This window comes from Tubulanus polymorphus, chromosome 4 (assembly GCF_964204645.1).
Source record: "Tubulanus polymorphus chromosome 4, tnTubPoly1.2, whole genome shotgun sequence".
Taxonomy (NCBI): domain Eukaryota; kingdom Metazoa; phylum Nemertea; class Palaeonemertea; order Tubulaniformes; family Tubulanidae; genus Tubulanus; species Tubulanus polymorphus.
The window spans coordinates 15,952,970-15,971,008 of NC_134028.1; the positions used below are offsets into that span (position 1 = coordinate 15,952,970).

At 34.1% G+C, this 18,039-nt stretch overlaps 1 protein-coding gene across 4 annotated transcripts in view; it reads left to right on the forward strand.

The window, feature by feature from the left end:
- Window positions 1-18,039, forward strand: part of LOC141904778 (exocyst complex component 7-like) — a 221,742-nt gene that overhangs the window by 180,552 nt on the left and 23,151 nt on the right. Inside the window, exon 21 of one of the 4 annotated variants that reach the window (XM_074793438.1) lies at window positions 16,683-16,897. The exons of 2 other annotated variants lie outside the window; for them this stretch is intronic. In XM_074793438.1, the coding sequence (XP_074649539.1) occupies window positions 16,683-16,688 (6 nt within the window). In that variant the 3' untranslated portion in view covers window positions 16,689-16,897. Of the gene's footprint in view, window positions 1-14,091; window positions 14,186-16,682; window positions 16,898-18,039 lie in introns of those variants that run through there. One more of the 4 variants, XM_074793437.1, reaches the window with a different exon arrangement.

Sequence of the window (18,039 nt, forward strand, 5' to 3'; positions counted from 1 at the left end):
TCTACTAGGCCTATTATCAACGAATACGTCGAATACGCTTACTCGAATAGGCTTGCTGAAGATGACGATCTTATGCTGTATGCGTTTGAAATGGAAAGAGACGATCTATCAGCCTTAAATCCCTTAGATTTCGGTTTGAAAATATCGGATGAGCAGTGTAGATGTATGTTTAGACTAAAAAATAGATATTTTCAGGCTTAAATAATGCACTGAGATCTGGAGACATATAAATGTGCACATGTGGCTGTATAGTTTATGGACGTTGAGGAGATCAGACAGCATACTTTCTGAAATAATTTCAACTGTTCTCAATGATATTTATGTGCGACTGGTTACATAGAGAGGAGTTGTGGGAATTTGCAGAATCCATACACAACAAAGGGGCTCCGCTGAAAACTGTTTGGGTTTCAGCGATGGGACTGTGGGGCTAATTTGCACAACAATCAATGGTTATGCTACAGCGGTCACAAGGGAGTACACTTTCTGAAATTCCAATCCATTGTGACTCCCAATTTGTTGATAGTCAATCTCTTTGGCCTGTTGCTGGGCACCGACACAATTCTGGAATGCTTCGATTAAGCAATCTTCTGGATGAACTTGAACTATTCGCAATGTAATGTTTACCATCAATTGTAACAAATTCAGGAAGACAAAGGTAGTATAACTTTTGAACTTTTGAAATAACATTCATTTATTATGAAAAATATAGAAATATATAGTCGAAACATATCAATTCTCATTATTATTGGTTTTCATTTTTTGGCTAATTGTGCGAGTACTTCCAACAAGGCTTTTTTGTTGTTCAGCTTCAAATTTTATTTCTTGAAGCTCCTAGCGATTTCTCTCATATTTTTATTCTTTTCCTGTAGGTATTCTCCAATATCAAATTTAACTTTCTTATGGGTTTGCTCACCTTCTATAGAACAAAAGTGCATATAGCAAATAAATAATGTTATTGCTTAATTATGGATTCACATTTGAATGTAGGCTTATCCTTACTTTTGATGCCTTCTAGTGCTCTTTTTAGCCCACTTGGGACTTTAGTCCCAGCGGGCTATTGCGTTCACTTTTCGTCCGTCGTCCGTCCGTCCGTTCGTTTGTACGAATGAACCCTTGTGTAACTTTAATACCTTGTGCAACTTTATAAACAATGTAAATTTCTACAGATGTTTTTATGTTATAAAGTGTTTGATTTTCACCAGAATGTTGATTTACTATCTTCTAAAACATATTAATAAGACATAATGACAAAAAATTATCTTAAAATTCTTTTCCGCTGTCAAAATAATTGCATAACATTAATGATTCCACAGAAAGTTGCACAATCCCTTGGACAAAAATGCATGGACAGATCTCTATGGACTATGGACATTTTCAGGAAGTGCTGTCCTCTACAGGATGATAAAGTTTTTTGATGAGAAAGTTGCAGAAAGCTTTTCACTGAAAGTTACATAGGGATTATTACCTAAAGTTGCAGAAGGCCTCATGGACATGATAAAGTTGCAGAGGGCCATGGACAGTTTACAGTGTGTAATGTCTGCACATAATGTTATGTAGTTATGCCAAAATCTACTCACTATAGATTTAATTTCCTTAATTGGATATTTCCTCTGAACTTTTGACCAATTTTGCATGACGTATTTGAATTTTGAATTTTTGAATTGTAAACAGCTTTCAGATATTGAGTCATACATGGTATTATGGGGGATTTATGTCCATTAGGTTGACAATCCATTATTATTATTTTTTAGTTGTCAAGACATTGCAAATAAATCTCATTCAGCCAAAAAGGTCTATTTAATCTACTCAGCGTAATTCATAGGGAAAGAGCAAATTGATCTGAAGTGTTTGTTCCTGCCGACCACTGTCTGTGTTAATTGAAAAAAAACTGCATATATTGTATGTATCTTTGCAATTTGTATAATTTTAAGACGAGAAATGGAGCTTCAGGCTTGTTAGAATGAACAAATCTAATTAAAAAGTGGCAATATTTTGAGAAAAAATTATCTATTTACCAATTTTTCTTACGAATTACTCTTAGAAGATATTTTGCCTTCTTATTCTACCTCACAAAACACTAATCCAAACTGAGTGTTTTCATGAGTACTAGTACAAATAGTTTCAACAATTGCTACCAAGGGCAATTTTGAATGCCTATAGCCTGAAATATGATGCTCTCTCGAATGTATGACTGTTAGGCGGTGCAATCACTATGATGATGATTAGATAGATGTTTTTCTCACGTTTCGAGGTTTTAACTAAATCCTATTATCAATGAAATGATAATTGTAATATAATCGTAATATGATTGTAATATAATCCAAAAAGCCCATGTCAATACGGCATTGAGCTGGCCGTATATTTTCTATAGGTTGAACGCAGATTTGGCGCGTAGCAAGATAGTACTTTGTACGCTACACTCAACCAGGATGATTGGAGTAATTTATTCACGTATGTGGCCAATTTTTCAATAGTTATTAGCATAAGAAGCTACTAAAAAGAACGAAAATACTTATTAGCATTGTTAAACCCTAACTATCAACAATATGTGATGATGAATGTATTTCGCTGACATTAGATAGTTATCGCTGACATTAGATAGTTAGTTGTACACCAAATGGTTAAACTGCTGTTCGCTAGGTAGGAGATTTGGTTCAGAATGGATTTTAAAATATATACAACACAATGATGATAGCTTGGAAGCACCATCTTTAAATCATTTTCAGTATCAGATTACTTTAAAGCTGTCTCACTAAGTGCCGAATCATGTGCAAACACCCCGAAAGTGTGGTATTCAAGCTAATTTGGTACCGGACAAGTATGTTACTTTGTAAGCCAAAAATCCCAAGTGAAAGCCACTTAAGAGACAATTTCTAAGATAAGACAAAATAGGTACATAGACAACAATTATTTAGCAGTATGTTTATTCCAGATAATGTATGGAGATAAGACTTTGTTATAGGCCTAGGGTAACCCGTATTAGAGTTGAAAGTTTTCAGATTTTCTGTGATAATAGCTGATTCTATGTGTCAGTTTCTAAGGTCATTGCATGGATATAATCAGGGGCAGATCTAGGATTTTTCAAGGGGGATGGCTGACAAGAAACGTAATGAAGAGACTGAAACTAGCTCGAATTTTGAAAAAGCCTCTGGGAAAATGGTGGAATTTGACAGTATTTGTGCGATGGTTTCTGTGAAAATTATGACAACCTGCTGAGCCGTGGCCAGGATGAGGTGTTGATAATTTTGATGAGATTATTAGGGGAAGCAGGTCATTTTTCAAGTATTTGTCATGGTACTGTTTTGGGAAATTTTTGACACAGATTGGGAAAGAAGTCAAATAGTTATGATTGGGAAAATAATCGTTTATCGGATACATATACGGCCAAGCGGAATGGGTGGAGATACACTAACTCATCTACAACGGAATGGTCCGGTAAAGTAAGTGCAGATCCGCACCTCTCGTAAATGGTTCAATCAACTGTATTAAATATCACTGTTTCACAGTCAAAATGTCATCAGCAATTCAGTACATAAGTGTATTTTATGATATCTTCACCTGGAGATCTCAAACTCGTATTGCTCGTAGCATAGTACGGCGTCATATGATAGGTATATAATACAATAAAGTTGCAATGCTACTGTTATTTTTGATTCTGAGGCAGCTAATAACATTCTTATTTCATCTTCTTAGAGGCTATTGACACGAAAAAGCCCCTCGTAGAAAATTTTTATCTCCTATTCACCCCCCTTAGATCTACCCCTGATAATTAATTACCTGTGATTGAAATTGAAAATTTTACCAGTTTTGAAGATACTATGATAAAACTATGAACTTTCAGGTTTATCATTCATGGAACATCTGTGTTCTTTTATTCATATGATGAGTGATCAGCCAGTTTCTCTAATAAAAACCTTTTCTTATTAACCACTGGGAATTTTATGTATACCGCATCTGATTAGGTCCTCAGGATTCTTTGTTTTAACATAAGATTACATAAGTGTAATATATCAGCAGGCCCTATTCTATGTGAGAGAGGAATTGTTTGATGTGCTTGAGTTCAGATTCTAAATATTAAGAGTGATTGATCTCGTAGGCTCTAAGGAAGAGATTTGAAGCTACTCCAATTTTAATGTTCTGTTTCAAAGTAACGAAGATATATGTCGGCATGAGATTTGAGTGGGCTTCTGGACTTATGTACCCCAATATACAGTCCTATATATGCGACCCAGGTTGTGTATGTCCCTGGTTCCATATTGCGTATTGTGGCTTTTTTTCTTATCTATCCCTCTCCATTTGTAATTTGTGGTTGGAACATCTATATATACTGACCGAAATTCTTTGGCTTTGCGATAATGATGTGAGATATTTTCTAGCGTAAAGTCAGTTTTAGCTACGAGCAATCATGATTGCTTGAGGTTTTAGATATCTAGTCTAGAGGATGACATCCATTGATGTTATATACAGTTTGCCTAGCAGACTTTCTTTTCTCAAATACAACAGCTTTACTTTTACTGATATAAATCACCAATTTCAACCTTTTACAATAAGTAATAGCATATCAAGGTCGTTATTGTTCATGAAAGCTGTTGTAAATCAAATATTGAATTGTGGTCATGGGAATTTGGCATTATCTACCTCAAGTAATCAAAACCATCTTAATAATTGTAATTTTGTAGTTTCCATTAAGAAAAATATTTTATATTGAATATACGTACATTTATATGGATTGTTTATCCATAATGATATATGAAACATAAATCGATCTCACTTGAAATAGAAATGGCGACAAGAACGACTGTGTCCAATAAGAGATGTTTGCATGATCAGTCAGTACTCAGGTTTTATTATGACGCCAAAAAAATTACTCCTTGTTGAGCTTAAAAGTTGACCCACCCATCTACCCTGTACATTACTTTAAAAAAAATCATGATCAAGCTAAGCACAACAGACCCAGCCCTGAAATGAACTGATTGCAAATTTTATTGCAGTTTTCAAAAGTGCTTACCCACATGTTAACATGGTTTAGCATGAATCGAATAACCGATTTCCTTGTCATCCAAAATGGATAAGACAAACTATTTATCTAGATTACTGTATAAATCTAATACCTGTTGAGGCTTATATATGATGTTCTACATTTTTGATGTGTATATGATATAAAACTTCATGCAAACTAATACAGACCTAATGTGAAGTAGAATTATTAGGTAAGAGATCAAACATTTGTTATGAGTAGTCAGTTGCAGCGCTTTGATAAAAGTTGTGGCAACAATCACTCAATAAATCATGAGACCACTAGTTATGATTTCAGTTAAAGTATCCTATAAAATGCTATAATTTTTCACATTTTATTACTCTTTCTTATTGAAAAGATTTGACGACTGGATTTTCCTGGACACAACAATCTATAGTAAATCTAGGTTATTTTCAAATCAAGTAAAGAGGACGAATATTCTGTGGCCAGCACATTTGACAGATTTTAAGATCAATAAACATCATTCTACTTATATTGAAATGATATTGAATTTGAAAACTATATTTATCAGTTTGATGGTGATTAGGTGACCAGTTAACTTTAATTAAATTCATACCGCCGAGACTCAGAATTTAGAATGGACCTGGGATGTTTCTGTCCACGCACACAGATTCAGTCCGTTCTAAATATTTGATCATTTAGTCTAAATTGGTTTGGTTTAAAATGAAACTGGCCCATTCGGAAGAGATGTTTCACTTAAGTGAATGCTTGGTCTCTTCATGGACTAAAACATTTTAGAGTCCATGGTCTGTTCAGTGAGGTCAAATTTAGACCCTTCTAAAACTATTGTGAATGTGGCTTATAAAACCAACTGGAGAAATGTATGATCTTTTCTATATTGACCCTGTTAAACTTTCATACATCCATAGACCTAATGAAACTTAATCAGTATGTTAACTTTTTATGGTTTTTCAACCAGGGATATTAACAGAATATCAATATTTTAATAATAGTTATTATCTATGAATACTCAATGAAGACATCTAGAATATACAATCTGGGTGGGGATTTATTACTTTGTAACTTTTAGGACTGATTCATGTGAATACAGATCTTTAATGAAGCTTCAAGTTGCAAGAAATTCTGTTCACATTTTATAATCAGGTTTGGAAAGGTTCTGCTTCAATTCAAAGTGAAGTTGTTTTGTTATTTGTCGAAACAAATTGATGTTGAGACAAACTGTTCTGTGAACCTATGATCATGGTGATAAAATCTCATTGGGGGCAAATCTATATAATTACTGGGTCAAAGACAAACATTCCCACAAGACAGTATTAGTTATATAGTACCACACAACAGCATATTGCTCACACATATGCAGACACATTCTACTGCCAGAAAGTGGAATGAATCTCCTGGGATTTTGAGGATTTAAATTGGGGACTCAAATGAATTAATATCTCCTCTACGATGAACTATAGTCCTCTGTGTACATGCATATTTGTGACTTAACAACAAAAACTCTAGAGTTCATGCAAACTGGTTATTAACTGACTATTAAGAACAATATTTTCCCTTTTAATTAAAGTATGTATTTTGAGGATTTGAATTGTTCTATTTTCCTTTCACATTTCTATGTGTAAGTAAGTATATATCCATATATCAAATGAAACGAAGGATTTAGAAATGAGGTTCCGTTTATATTGAATTAAAAGGATTTGTCATTGTTCCTTGCACTCAAAAATGTATAAGTCAAAATATCTATGTAACCATATAAATCTAATGAATGTTGAGGCATCTATTTGATGTGTTTAACACTTCCCTACAAGTATATAATAAAGCTACATTTAATTTATAAGGAACGTTAAATTAGACTGATATATCATACTTTAAAGAAAGGATTTGTTGGATATCCTTGTCGCAAGGAAAATATATGACAAGATATCTACATAAAAGTTTAAATCTAATCTGTGTTCAAGCGTTTATCTGATACTATCCTACATGTAAATGACAAATTTCTATTCAATTTAATATAATATGAAGCAGAAGTATTCCCAAATAGGGGGTCAAACATTTGTTCTGGGTAGTCTGTTTGTGGAAACAGTCACTCCTCAAATGAAAGATCAGATTAACCCTATTATTTCAAAAAGAATTATCCGATAGAATGCTATTACTTGTAAATGATTCATCAGGGTAATAAAATGTTCTGAATTCAATCACCTGTCTATAAAACAAACTACAAAAATTTAAGAAACCTATCATCTCAATATGAGATTGTTTAAATTCTGAGAGCTTTCCAAGTAGGAGTACAATTGGAATAACAAAATTGATTTTATTTTATTTCATTTCATTTTTCTCTCTATAAATATACTCTATTAAGGCATCTCAAGAATATACGATTTTGATGGTCATTATTATACCTGAAAAATACTTGTGTCTTATCCAACGACCTGTGCAACTCTAGGACCGATAATCTAAATACAGTTTCTATGAATACTATACAAACTTCAATCCAAGAAATTCTATTTGCTTTAAATGATCAGATTCTCTCTTCAGTATCTCAAAAATTTACAATTTGTATGGGTATGAGTTACCCTTGGGAAAACTTATCTTTTATCCAAGGACCTGTGCAACTCATGGACGGATATATCTGAATACAGTTTTCTTGAATAATGTGTGAACTCCAACGGTTCAAACAATTCTCTTCATATTGAGTGATCAGATTTTGATATAAGGTGTTGCTCCTATTCAAAGAAAAGGATCTGTTTTATTTTGTTGTCTTAAAAAATGTATATGACAAAATATTTACATAACCGTATGAATCTAATTCATGTTCAGGCTTATATGATCTGTTTGACAATTACCTACATGTACATGATAAGTTTACATTCAATTTGATATAATTATAATAGAAGATAATTGAAGTAGAAGTATTTCCCAATAGGTGGTCAAACATTTGTTCTGAGTATAGTCAGTTGCAGCGCTTTTATAAAGTTCGTGGAAACAGTCATTCCTTAAATAAAAGATAAGATTTACCCCATGATTTCAATTGAAATTAACCAATAGAATGCTATAAATTTTAACATTGTGTCATTCTTTCTAAGGAAAATGTTTCATCAGCATAATAAGTTGTGTTAAACTTAATTAAAACTAACTTCACAAAAATCATAGCATTTTCTTTTACAGACTCCATTTGTCCATTTGTACCTTAATAGTGGCCATAGGACTCTGAAACATCTCAGGCTGTTAGGGAAAGGTTAAATCTAAGTGTACAAAGTTTAAAAAGGGCCTTAGACCCTTGGTTGCGGAGCCAGAAACTTTGTTGCGCGGCCATACCAGGGCCCTCACGCTGCCATGCAACCACTTTTCCAGGTGTCGGAGGACCCTTTAGAGAGTACCCTTTTTTGACTCTGAAATTTCTCGGGTATTAAGAAGGGGTCCTATTGTACGTACAGAACTATTAAAACCTTTGGCCGGGGGACCGTTGAGCCTATGCGTCCCTGCCCAAACCATGAAAATGAGTGTCGGAGCTCGAGAGCTAAAAAGCTACCCCCTTCTAACTTCTCGGGTGACCCTTTAGAAAATTCTTAGCACCCTCCAATATTTTTTTAGTTAGGGGAGATCTTATTTAAGGGTACAGGGCTTAAAAAGTACCCTTGACTTATTGGCAGAGCAGAAAAATTTTCCGGGGATGCGTTCCACCCTTTAGAGAGGGCCTAGGGCTCTAAAACTTCTCGCGTATTTAGACGGGGTCCTATCGTACATATAGAACCATTAAAAGCCTGGGGCGGGGGACTGTTGAGCCTAGGCACCCCATGCCCAAACTGCCAAAATGAGTGTAGCAGATAGTTGAAAATACACTAAGATGATCCCGGAAAAGCGATGCCCTTCTAACTAATCAGGTGACCCTTTATAGTGGCCCTAGGGCTCTGCAACTTATTAGGCACCTAGAAGAGGGTTTAATCTAAATGGGCAAAGCTTAAAAAAAGGCCCTAGACCCTTTGTTGCGGAGCTAGAAACTTTGTTGCCCTGCCATACCAGGGGTCTCTGGCCGCCGCAGGCCCACGTTTGGGGTGGTCAGAGGAATCTTTAGAGATGGCTCTGAAACTTCTCGGGTATTTAGAAGGGTCCTATAATACGGAACCATTAAAATCTTGGGGCCGTGGGTCCGTTAAGCCTAGGCACCCAAACGGCGAAAATGAGGGTTGCAGACTGAAAATACACTTCATTAAGGCCTGAAGGGGACTCACTTAGGGGAAGGTCTAATCGAAGTGTGCAAAGCTTAAAAAAGGCCCTTAGACCATGGGTTGCGAAGCCAGACACGTCGTGCGGCCATACCAGGGGTCTCTGGCAGCCACACAACCACATTTCGGGGGGGGTCGGAGGACCCTGTAGAGAGGGCCTAGGGTTCTGAAACTTCTCGGATATTTAGAAGGGGTTTAGTAAGTATAGTACCATTAAAACCCTTGGCCGGGGGTCTGTTGAGAATATTTTGCTGGGGTCCGATGCACCTAGTCGTCCCCTGCCCAAACTGCGAGAATGAGTGTCGGAGATAGACTGAAAATACACTACATTGAGACCTGAAAAGCCACCCCCTTCTTACTTCTTAGGTGACCTTAATAATGAACCTAGGGATCCGAAACTTCTTATGCGCCTAGGGGAGTGTCTATTATAAATGTGCAAAGCTTAAAAAAGGGCCTTAGACCCTTGGTTGTGGGGTGAGAAACTTTGTCACGCAGCCATACCAGGGGTCTCTGGCAGCCGCACAACCACATTGTGGGGGGTCGGAGGGCCCTTTAGAGAAGGCCTAGGGCTCTGAACCTTCTCCGGTATTTAGAAGGGGTCCTATAATATGAATAGAACCTTTAAAACCCTGGGCCGCGGGTCTTTTGAGCCTAGGCGCCCCCTGCCCAAACTGCGAAAATGAGTTTTTCGAGATTAAGAGCTGAAAAGGGACCCCCTTCTAACTTCTCGGGTGACCCTTTAGAAAGCTCTTAGCACACTCAAATTTTTTAGACAGAGGAGGATCGAATCTAAGTGCGCAAATCATTAAAAAGGGCCCTAGACCCTTGGTTGTGGAGCGAGAAACTTTGTCGCGCGGCCATACCAGTGGTCTCTGGCCGCAGCACACGACCACGAAAAGCGAACCCCTTCTAACTTCTCGGCCGACTTTGTAGAAAGCTCTTAGCACCCTACAATATTTTTTTAGATAGGGGATGGTCTTATCTAAGTGTACGAGGCTTAGAAAATGACCCTAGACTCTTATTTACGGAGCAGAATTTTTTGCTGGGGTCCGATGAGCCTAGTCATCCCCTACCCAAACTGTGAAAATGACTGTTTGAGATAGTTGAAAATACACAATACAACAATACAACAAAAGTTGTGACCTGAAAAGTGACCCCCTTCTTACTTCTCAGGCGACCCTCTAGGGTTCTGAAATTTCTCAGGTATTTAAAAGGGGTCCTAAGGTAAGTATAGAACCATTAAAACCCTTGGGCTGGGGGTCCGTTTAGCCTAGGCGCCTCTTGCCAAAACCTCATAAATGAGTGTCAGCGATAGTTGAAAATACATAAGTTGAGACCTGAAAATTGACCCCCATCTAACTTCTCTGGCGACCCTTGGCAGGCAAATAAGTTAGGCTCTTATCTAAGTGTGAAAATGCACGCACAACCTTCCATTGAGTAGCAGCGCCCCCTATATTTTTGGTTAAATAAGTAAAATAGGGACTTCAAACAAACTTTTAACGAGTACGACGACTTGAAGAATGTAAAAAAGAGTCGAAATAGCGTCTGCAAAACGGGTTTATCTGAAAACCGGACATATTTATTAGCTTAAGAAATTTTTGAAAAACTTTGAAAAGCAATGTTGGCCTTTGGTTCCCTAGTCATTTTCTTATTATAGCGATAATAACTAAACTAGGGCTAAACTGGATTATTCTTTTCAATCGTTCTTCTCCTATCATAAGTTTTCATTTGACACCGAGTTTTAAAGTTAAACTTCAAAAATAAAAAGTTATGGACGTTTTTGTGATTTAAAAATTCAATTATTTGTCTATGAAACTAATTTCACAAAAATCATAGAATTTACTTGTACAAAATCATTTTGTCCATAGACCTTGTGCAACTTTATGAAATTGCTTAATATATATGAGGGCATTACAATTTGGATTGTTTTTGAATATCGGAATTAATTTCATTTTATTGCAATTCTTTTATATAGATATACTCTACTAATGTATCTCTAACAATACAATTTGTATGGGTATGAGTTACCCTTAATCAAAACTTAGTTTTTATCCAAGGACCTGTGCAACTTTGGGAAGGGAATACAGTTTTCCAGAATAATATTCAAACTCGAACAGTTCAAACAATTCTCTTCATATTGAGTGGCCAGATTTTGATATTAGGTGTTGCATCTATTCATAGAAAAAGATATGTCTTATTTCGATGTCTTAAAAGATGTATAAGAAAAATTTTTACATAACCGTATGAATCTTATGCGTTTTCTGGCTTCTATTTGATCTGTTCGAAACTTACCTACAGGTACGTAAAAAATTTTAATTCAATTTGATATAATTTGAAGTAGAAGTATTCCCAGATAGGTGGTCAAACATTTTTTCTGAGTATAGTCAGATGCAATGCTTATATCAAGTTCGTGGAAATAGTTACTCATCATATAAAAAATAAAGATTTACCCCATGATTTCAATCAAAATCAACCAATAGAATTCTAGAACTTTTGACATTGTTTTACTCTTTCTAACGAAAATCATTCATCAGGGTAATAAGTTGTTTTGAATTTAGTTATTTGTCTTTAAAACTAACTTCACTAAAATCATAGAATTTTCTTGTATGAAATCAATTTGTCCATAGACCTTGTGCAACTTTATGAAATTGCTTAATTTCTGAGGATTGTTATGAAAATATCGGAATTAATTTCATTTTATTGCAATTCTTTTGTATCAATATCCCCTACTAAGGTATCTCTAACAATACAATTTGTATGGGTATGAGTTACCCTTAATCAAAACTTAGTTTTTATCCAAGGACCTGTGCAACTTTGGGAAGGGAATACAGTTTTCCTGAATAATATTCAAACTCGAACAGTTCAAATTATTCTCTTCATATTGAGTGGCCAGATATTTATATTAGGTGTTGCATCTATTCATAGAAAAAGATATGTCTTACTTCGATGTCTTAAAAGATGTATAAGAAAAATTTCTACATAACCGTATGAATCTTATGCGTTTTCTGGCTTCTATTTGATCTGTTCGAAACTTACCTACAGGTACGTAAAAAATTTTAATTCAATTTGATATAATTTGAAGTAGAAGTATTCCCAGATAGGTGGTCAAACATTTGTTCTGAGTATATTCAGTTGCAATGCTTATATCAAGTTCGTGGAAATAGTTACTCATCATATAAAAAATAAAGATTTACCCCATGATTTCAATCAAAATCAACCAATAGGATTCTAGAACTTTTGACATTGTTTTACTCTTTCTAACGAAAATCATTCATCAGGGTAATAAGTTGTTTTGAATTTAGTTATTTGTCTTTAAAACTAACTTCACTTAAATCGTAGAATTTTCTTGTATGAAATCATTTTGTCCATAGACCTTGTGCAACTTTATGAAATTGCTTAATTTCTGGGGATTGTTATGAAAATATCGGAATTAATTTCATTTTATTGCAATTCTTTTGTATCAATATCCCCTACTAAGGTATCTCTAACAATACAATTTGTATGGGTATGAGTTACCCTTAATCAAAACTTAGTTTTTATCCAAGGACCTGTGCAACTTTGGGAAGGGAATACAGTTTTCCTGAATAATATTCAAACTCGAACAGTTCAAATTATTCTCTTCATATTGAGTGGCCAGATTTTGATATTAGGTGTTGCATCTATTCATAGAAAAAGATATGTCTTATTTCGATGTCTTAAAAGATGTATAAGAAAAATTTCTACATAACCGTATGAATCTTATGCGTTTTCTGGCTTCTATTTGATCTGTTCGAAACTTACCTACAGGTACGTAAAAAATTTAAATTCAATTTGATATAATTTAAAGTAGAAGTATTCCCAGATAGGTGGTCAAACTTTTGTTCTGAGTATAGTCAGTTGCAATGCTTATATCAAGTTCGTGGAAACAGTCACTCGTCATAACGATAAGATTTACCCCACGATTTCAATCAAAATCAACCAATAGGATTCTAGAACTTTTGACATTGTTTTACTCTTTCTAACGAAAATCATTCATCAGGGTAATAAGTTGTTTTGAATTTAGTATATATTTCATATTAGATTTTATTTTATATATATTATATTCATCCCGAGTAAAAGCGACTTCATATGTATTAAATATATTTTCCATTTAAGAAATAAAATAATTTGTTCCAGCTAAATAAATTTCTATATTAACTAATGAGTTCAAAACTAAATTTTTAGATGTAATATTTTTATTAAAATCTACTGTAGGAATATTATATTTAATTGATTTATTATATTGGAAAGCTATTGGAAACCCCATTTATATAATAAAAAAATTAATAATTAATTAATTCTTTAAATAATTTATCTTGTTCTTCCTAATTTTTTTTTAAATTTATCTATTTCTTTTATATTAGATTTAATTTTTTCTTTATTAGCATTGGTTGACGTCTATGACGTCATGCCAATGCTAGTAAAATGGATCGAAAATAGTAGTACGAAAAAATAGCGTCGACTCTTCTCATTTTCATAGTAACTTCAAATTGTCACTCCGTTCACGTAAAACATTAGAAACAGCTGAAAATGACTAAAAAAAATGTTTCAATTATTCCCCACAACATAGCGTCGCCAGGTTTCTGATTTAATGGCCCAAAAAGTTATTCGATCGCATTTTTCTCGTTAATTATCTGGTAGATGAGAGCAGATTAAACAATCGCGTAGCGATATGTCCGCATTGACATTGGCAGTAAAGAATGGGGAAAACCCTCTTCTGAATAGAAAAACATAAATAATGTACCTCCGGTTTATAAATATCACAGTGTTTGGATATAACTGTTATTCCAACTATCAGTATCTATGGGATTATTTGGGATTAATTCTCAGCGTCAGAATATGTATTTCTAGAGCAGTGGAACGGCAGCCTACTCGTGACCGAAACCCGTATGTGATCGTGCGGGAACGCCTTTACTAAAGTTAAAACCATTTCATGATGACACGAAATGGTTAACGGTAGGCTACCACCATGATACGATATCACCAATAAAGATAGATCATTTTATTCAATTTTACCAGAGTTGTTTATTGGAGGAAAATATTATTGTTAAGCACGCCGAGAACAACCATGTTGTATTATCAATCAGTTGACTGACATTGTAAAATTCGATTCGGCTATATTCTAATATAAGTTTTCTTTTTAGGACGCCCTACCCGCCTGCTGCGCACTCATAAGGCGGTAGCACCCTCTTACGCACTCGGCAGAGATTCGCTTTGTAATGCTCGCCGTGAAAAAATACCTTTTAATTTTTTTCCATGCGTTAAACAACAGTGATTGAATTTACGCGTTGTTTGTCGTAAATTGCAATATTGCGATGTTTATTTGCCGCTGCTGTAGTTTTTTGGAATTGAATCGAGCGGCCTCGGTAGCTCAGTGAGATAAGGCGTGATGCTATTGAATCCACTATCAATGCTGAGTTACAAGTGGGTTCGAGTCCTGCTGGCTGCGAACAGTGTGCGGGCAACACTTCAAAGGCTGTACCGTCGTGAGGTTAAATGAACAATCCAATAGGAATAGTCTTGGGAAACCAAGATCCAAACGACGTACATAAAGCCAAACAAACAGAAAGACAAACAAACAATCATCAGCCGGCCTCAGTGACACCAACGCCGGCATCGCTCTCTGCAACGTTTTGCATGCGTACATGCATCAGAGCTTGGAGCTCTTAAGATCAGAGGGTCTTGCAATTGCATTCAGAAATCGTTCTGTTTTTGTTTTCATTATTCAGTGGGGCCTAACAGTTCATGCGTAAAAATGGGTTTTTGTATCCAAATCTTGATTGATATAAATATCTTGGCTGGGACATGATGGAAAACATCCGAATAAACTAGTTTCGTCTTTTTAACAGAATCGCATTAATGAGGTTTAACAGTACAAATAGCCTAGGCTAAATCATTCGGCAGAAAATAAATTCATTTTCAGGAATAAAATCGTACTAGACAAATAGACCTTTAAGTCTGTGGTCCTCCCAATCAACATCGTCATAGAAGATTTGCCGGCAGATGTAAAACATTATAACCACATAATACCGCAGTATATTCTACCAATGCTTCAAGGCCCATGGGCCTCTTGTTACTTTTTATATTTAATTTTGAACTTATTCCGCTTAAAACACTTGATGGTAATCCTAGCACACCAATTGATATAGCTAAAGGTGTTAATGGTGAAAATATTGTAAAAAATGTAATCACCGAACTAATTGTAACTGAACCACTAATAATAAAATAATATATAATTTTGCTTTTTAAATATTTTTTGACGCCTTATAAAACGTTACCATTATGAAACCTAAACAATGTTAACCATTCAGCGTCATTTTACAAACGACAACCGTAAATCGATGTGCAAAACGTCACAGGTTTATGTGTACACATACAAGCTATTTGGCAAAATAATATTGATAAAGATGTAGAATGGCTCCCTTTGATTATATAATGACGTCTATTTGAACGTCGAAATGTTATATTGCATTGAATATCATGAGAAGACGTATTGTAATAGTAAAGGATGTATGATTATATCAGGAGCGGCAGGCATAAATAGAAATGATAAGTAAATCGGATTATTCGGTTAAATGGCGGATGTATACACAATTTGGAAGTCTGATATAAAAGTCAGACCCTGACATGGGGATGCTAGTGGAATGACGAAGCTATCTACAATCTGAGTAGGGCCGGCGTGAATTTCATCGGCGGCTACAAGCGGTCTATATAAAAACGTGTTAACATATAATTTCAATATTCAAATGTTTTAGAAAATATGTTCGATATAAGGGGTATGCAAGTTTCATGAGATTAGCAATTTATAATAGTATAGCTGTCATATACGGCTCCGTGTCCATTGATGGCATGTGTATAAGGTGACAATTCAATTCAATACTTTATTGATCCTTATTACATTGAAATTCTGGGATAAAATTTAAAAAACTTACAAATCTTAAAATAAGAAAATACAAAATACAAGACACACGGTTAATTCATACAGAATAACATGAATAAGTTCTTTAAATGACAATGTCTACTTCAACCCAGACTCAAGTCTAGGATATCGAGTGACAGCCAAACCGGGCCCCAGGACCGGGCCGGCTGGCTACACGATATGCTCAACGCCATGATGAAGCAAACATCCAAAGAACTCTTTCTTCAACCATGGAGGCAATGAAGTTGCAGACCAGCTTAGAGGCAAAAATGAATCGAAGTCGGTCACAAGTTGACAATTTTTTTAAAATTAGACCAGTTGAAGACTGTATCATCTACCCAATCGCCAAATCTCATAATTCCCCAAATTTCTTAAAACTTCGATTTCAAATTTGCAATTCCACATTAGCTTCTCCCAGAAATTCTACATTTTTTCGCAGGCGTCAAATAATTTATTAAAGTTAATTTTCTTGTTTCTTTTGAACTTTTAAATCATTTTCAAATTCTAATATTTGTTTTCCTAGATTTGATTATGGACGAAGACCATATAGGGATCGTCGCTGGTAAAAATTCTGCCATTCAGCGAACAACACCCGTAGTATCTCTACTGCTATGGATATAGTCCCATAATGCTGTATCGATATAGAACTGATAATCCAATTTGTGATCCATTTATTTAACAAAAAATAATATATGATTAATTTGTAAATTTATATGCTACAAATATAACAATAACAGTTCCACCTAAAATCCAAATTATTTCATATTTCTTCTGTTCATTACTTGGTGTATAATAATCCGATATTGTAGGTTTATATAGATGTAATTTTTCTTTATTTGTTACTGCATTATATAAACTCATTGCCTCATCGACTGACTTAAAATCTCTATGTGAAATATTTTAATTATATAATTCTTTATTAATATAATCCATATGATTTTGTCTTTTTCCTCTATATTCTTCTGCAGCTTTATTATATTTCTCTTATGTCTTTTTTGTTCTGATAATGAACCATTTTTATCAATATGTTAAAATAAATAACCACCACCTGTAAATGCTAAAGCGTTAACAATTGCCGGTCCTATAATAGTTATAATTGCAGATGCCATTTATTTAGTAAAAAATTACGCATTAATAGGAGGAATATATTTTTTTTTTCTAAATAATCAATTGTTAAATTAGATAAAGTTACTGCTAACGTTAATTTTAAAATATCATTGATATTAAATCTATCAACATTAATGCTTCCCATTTAAAAAATTTTCTTCAATAACATTGTATAACCAACAGTTCCAACTGATAGTAATGCTATATTATATAATCCATTTATTATCCACTTATTATCACTCATTTATTTATCAAAATAGTTACTGTTTTCAAAATATTTAGTTATCTTATTTATAATTATTTCAACATTTATTTCATTACTACTTTTATGATTATCATATATTTTAGATAATATGTTTTTAATATCATTGATAATTCCATCTTCATTACATCATAATATTCTAAAGATGTTTAAATTAAATCAATTACTTTTTCTTTATCATAATTTTCTTTATTAATCATTGATGCTTTGTTAAATGATTTACCTTTTATATCAGTAATTATATCATTTAGTTCAATTCTCATTTCTTTACCATGTTTCAAATCAAACCCAAAACATATACTCGATCCTACTGTTATATTCATATGTATTATTATAAAAAAATTATCAATTATTCTTTACATGTTACAACTAATTCATTTATCACAGGAAAGTTATTCAAATCAATTAAGTATTCATTATGATTTTTAATTTCTAACTTAAAATTATTAAATTGTGAATTGCAAGGCTTAAAATCACATTCTGTTAAATTATAATTTATTTGCGTTCCAAA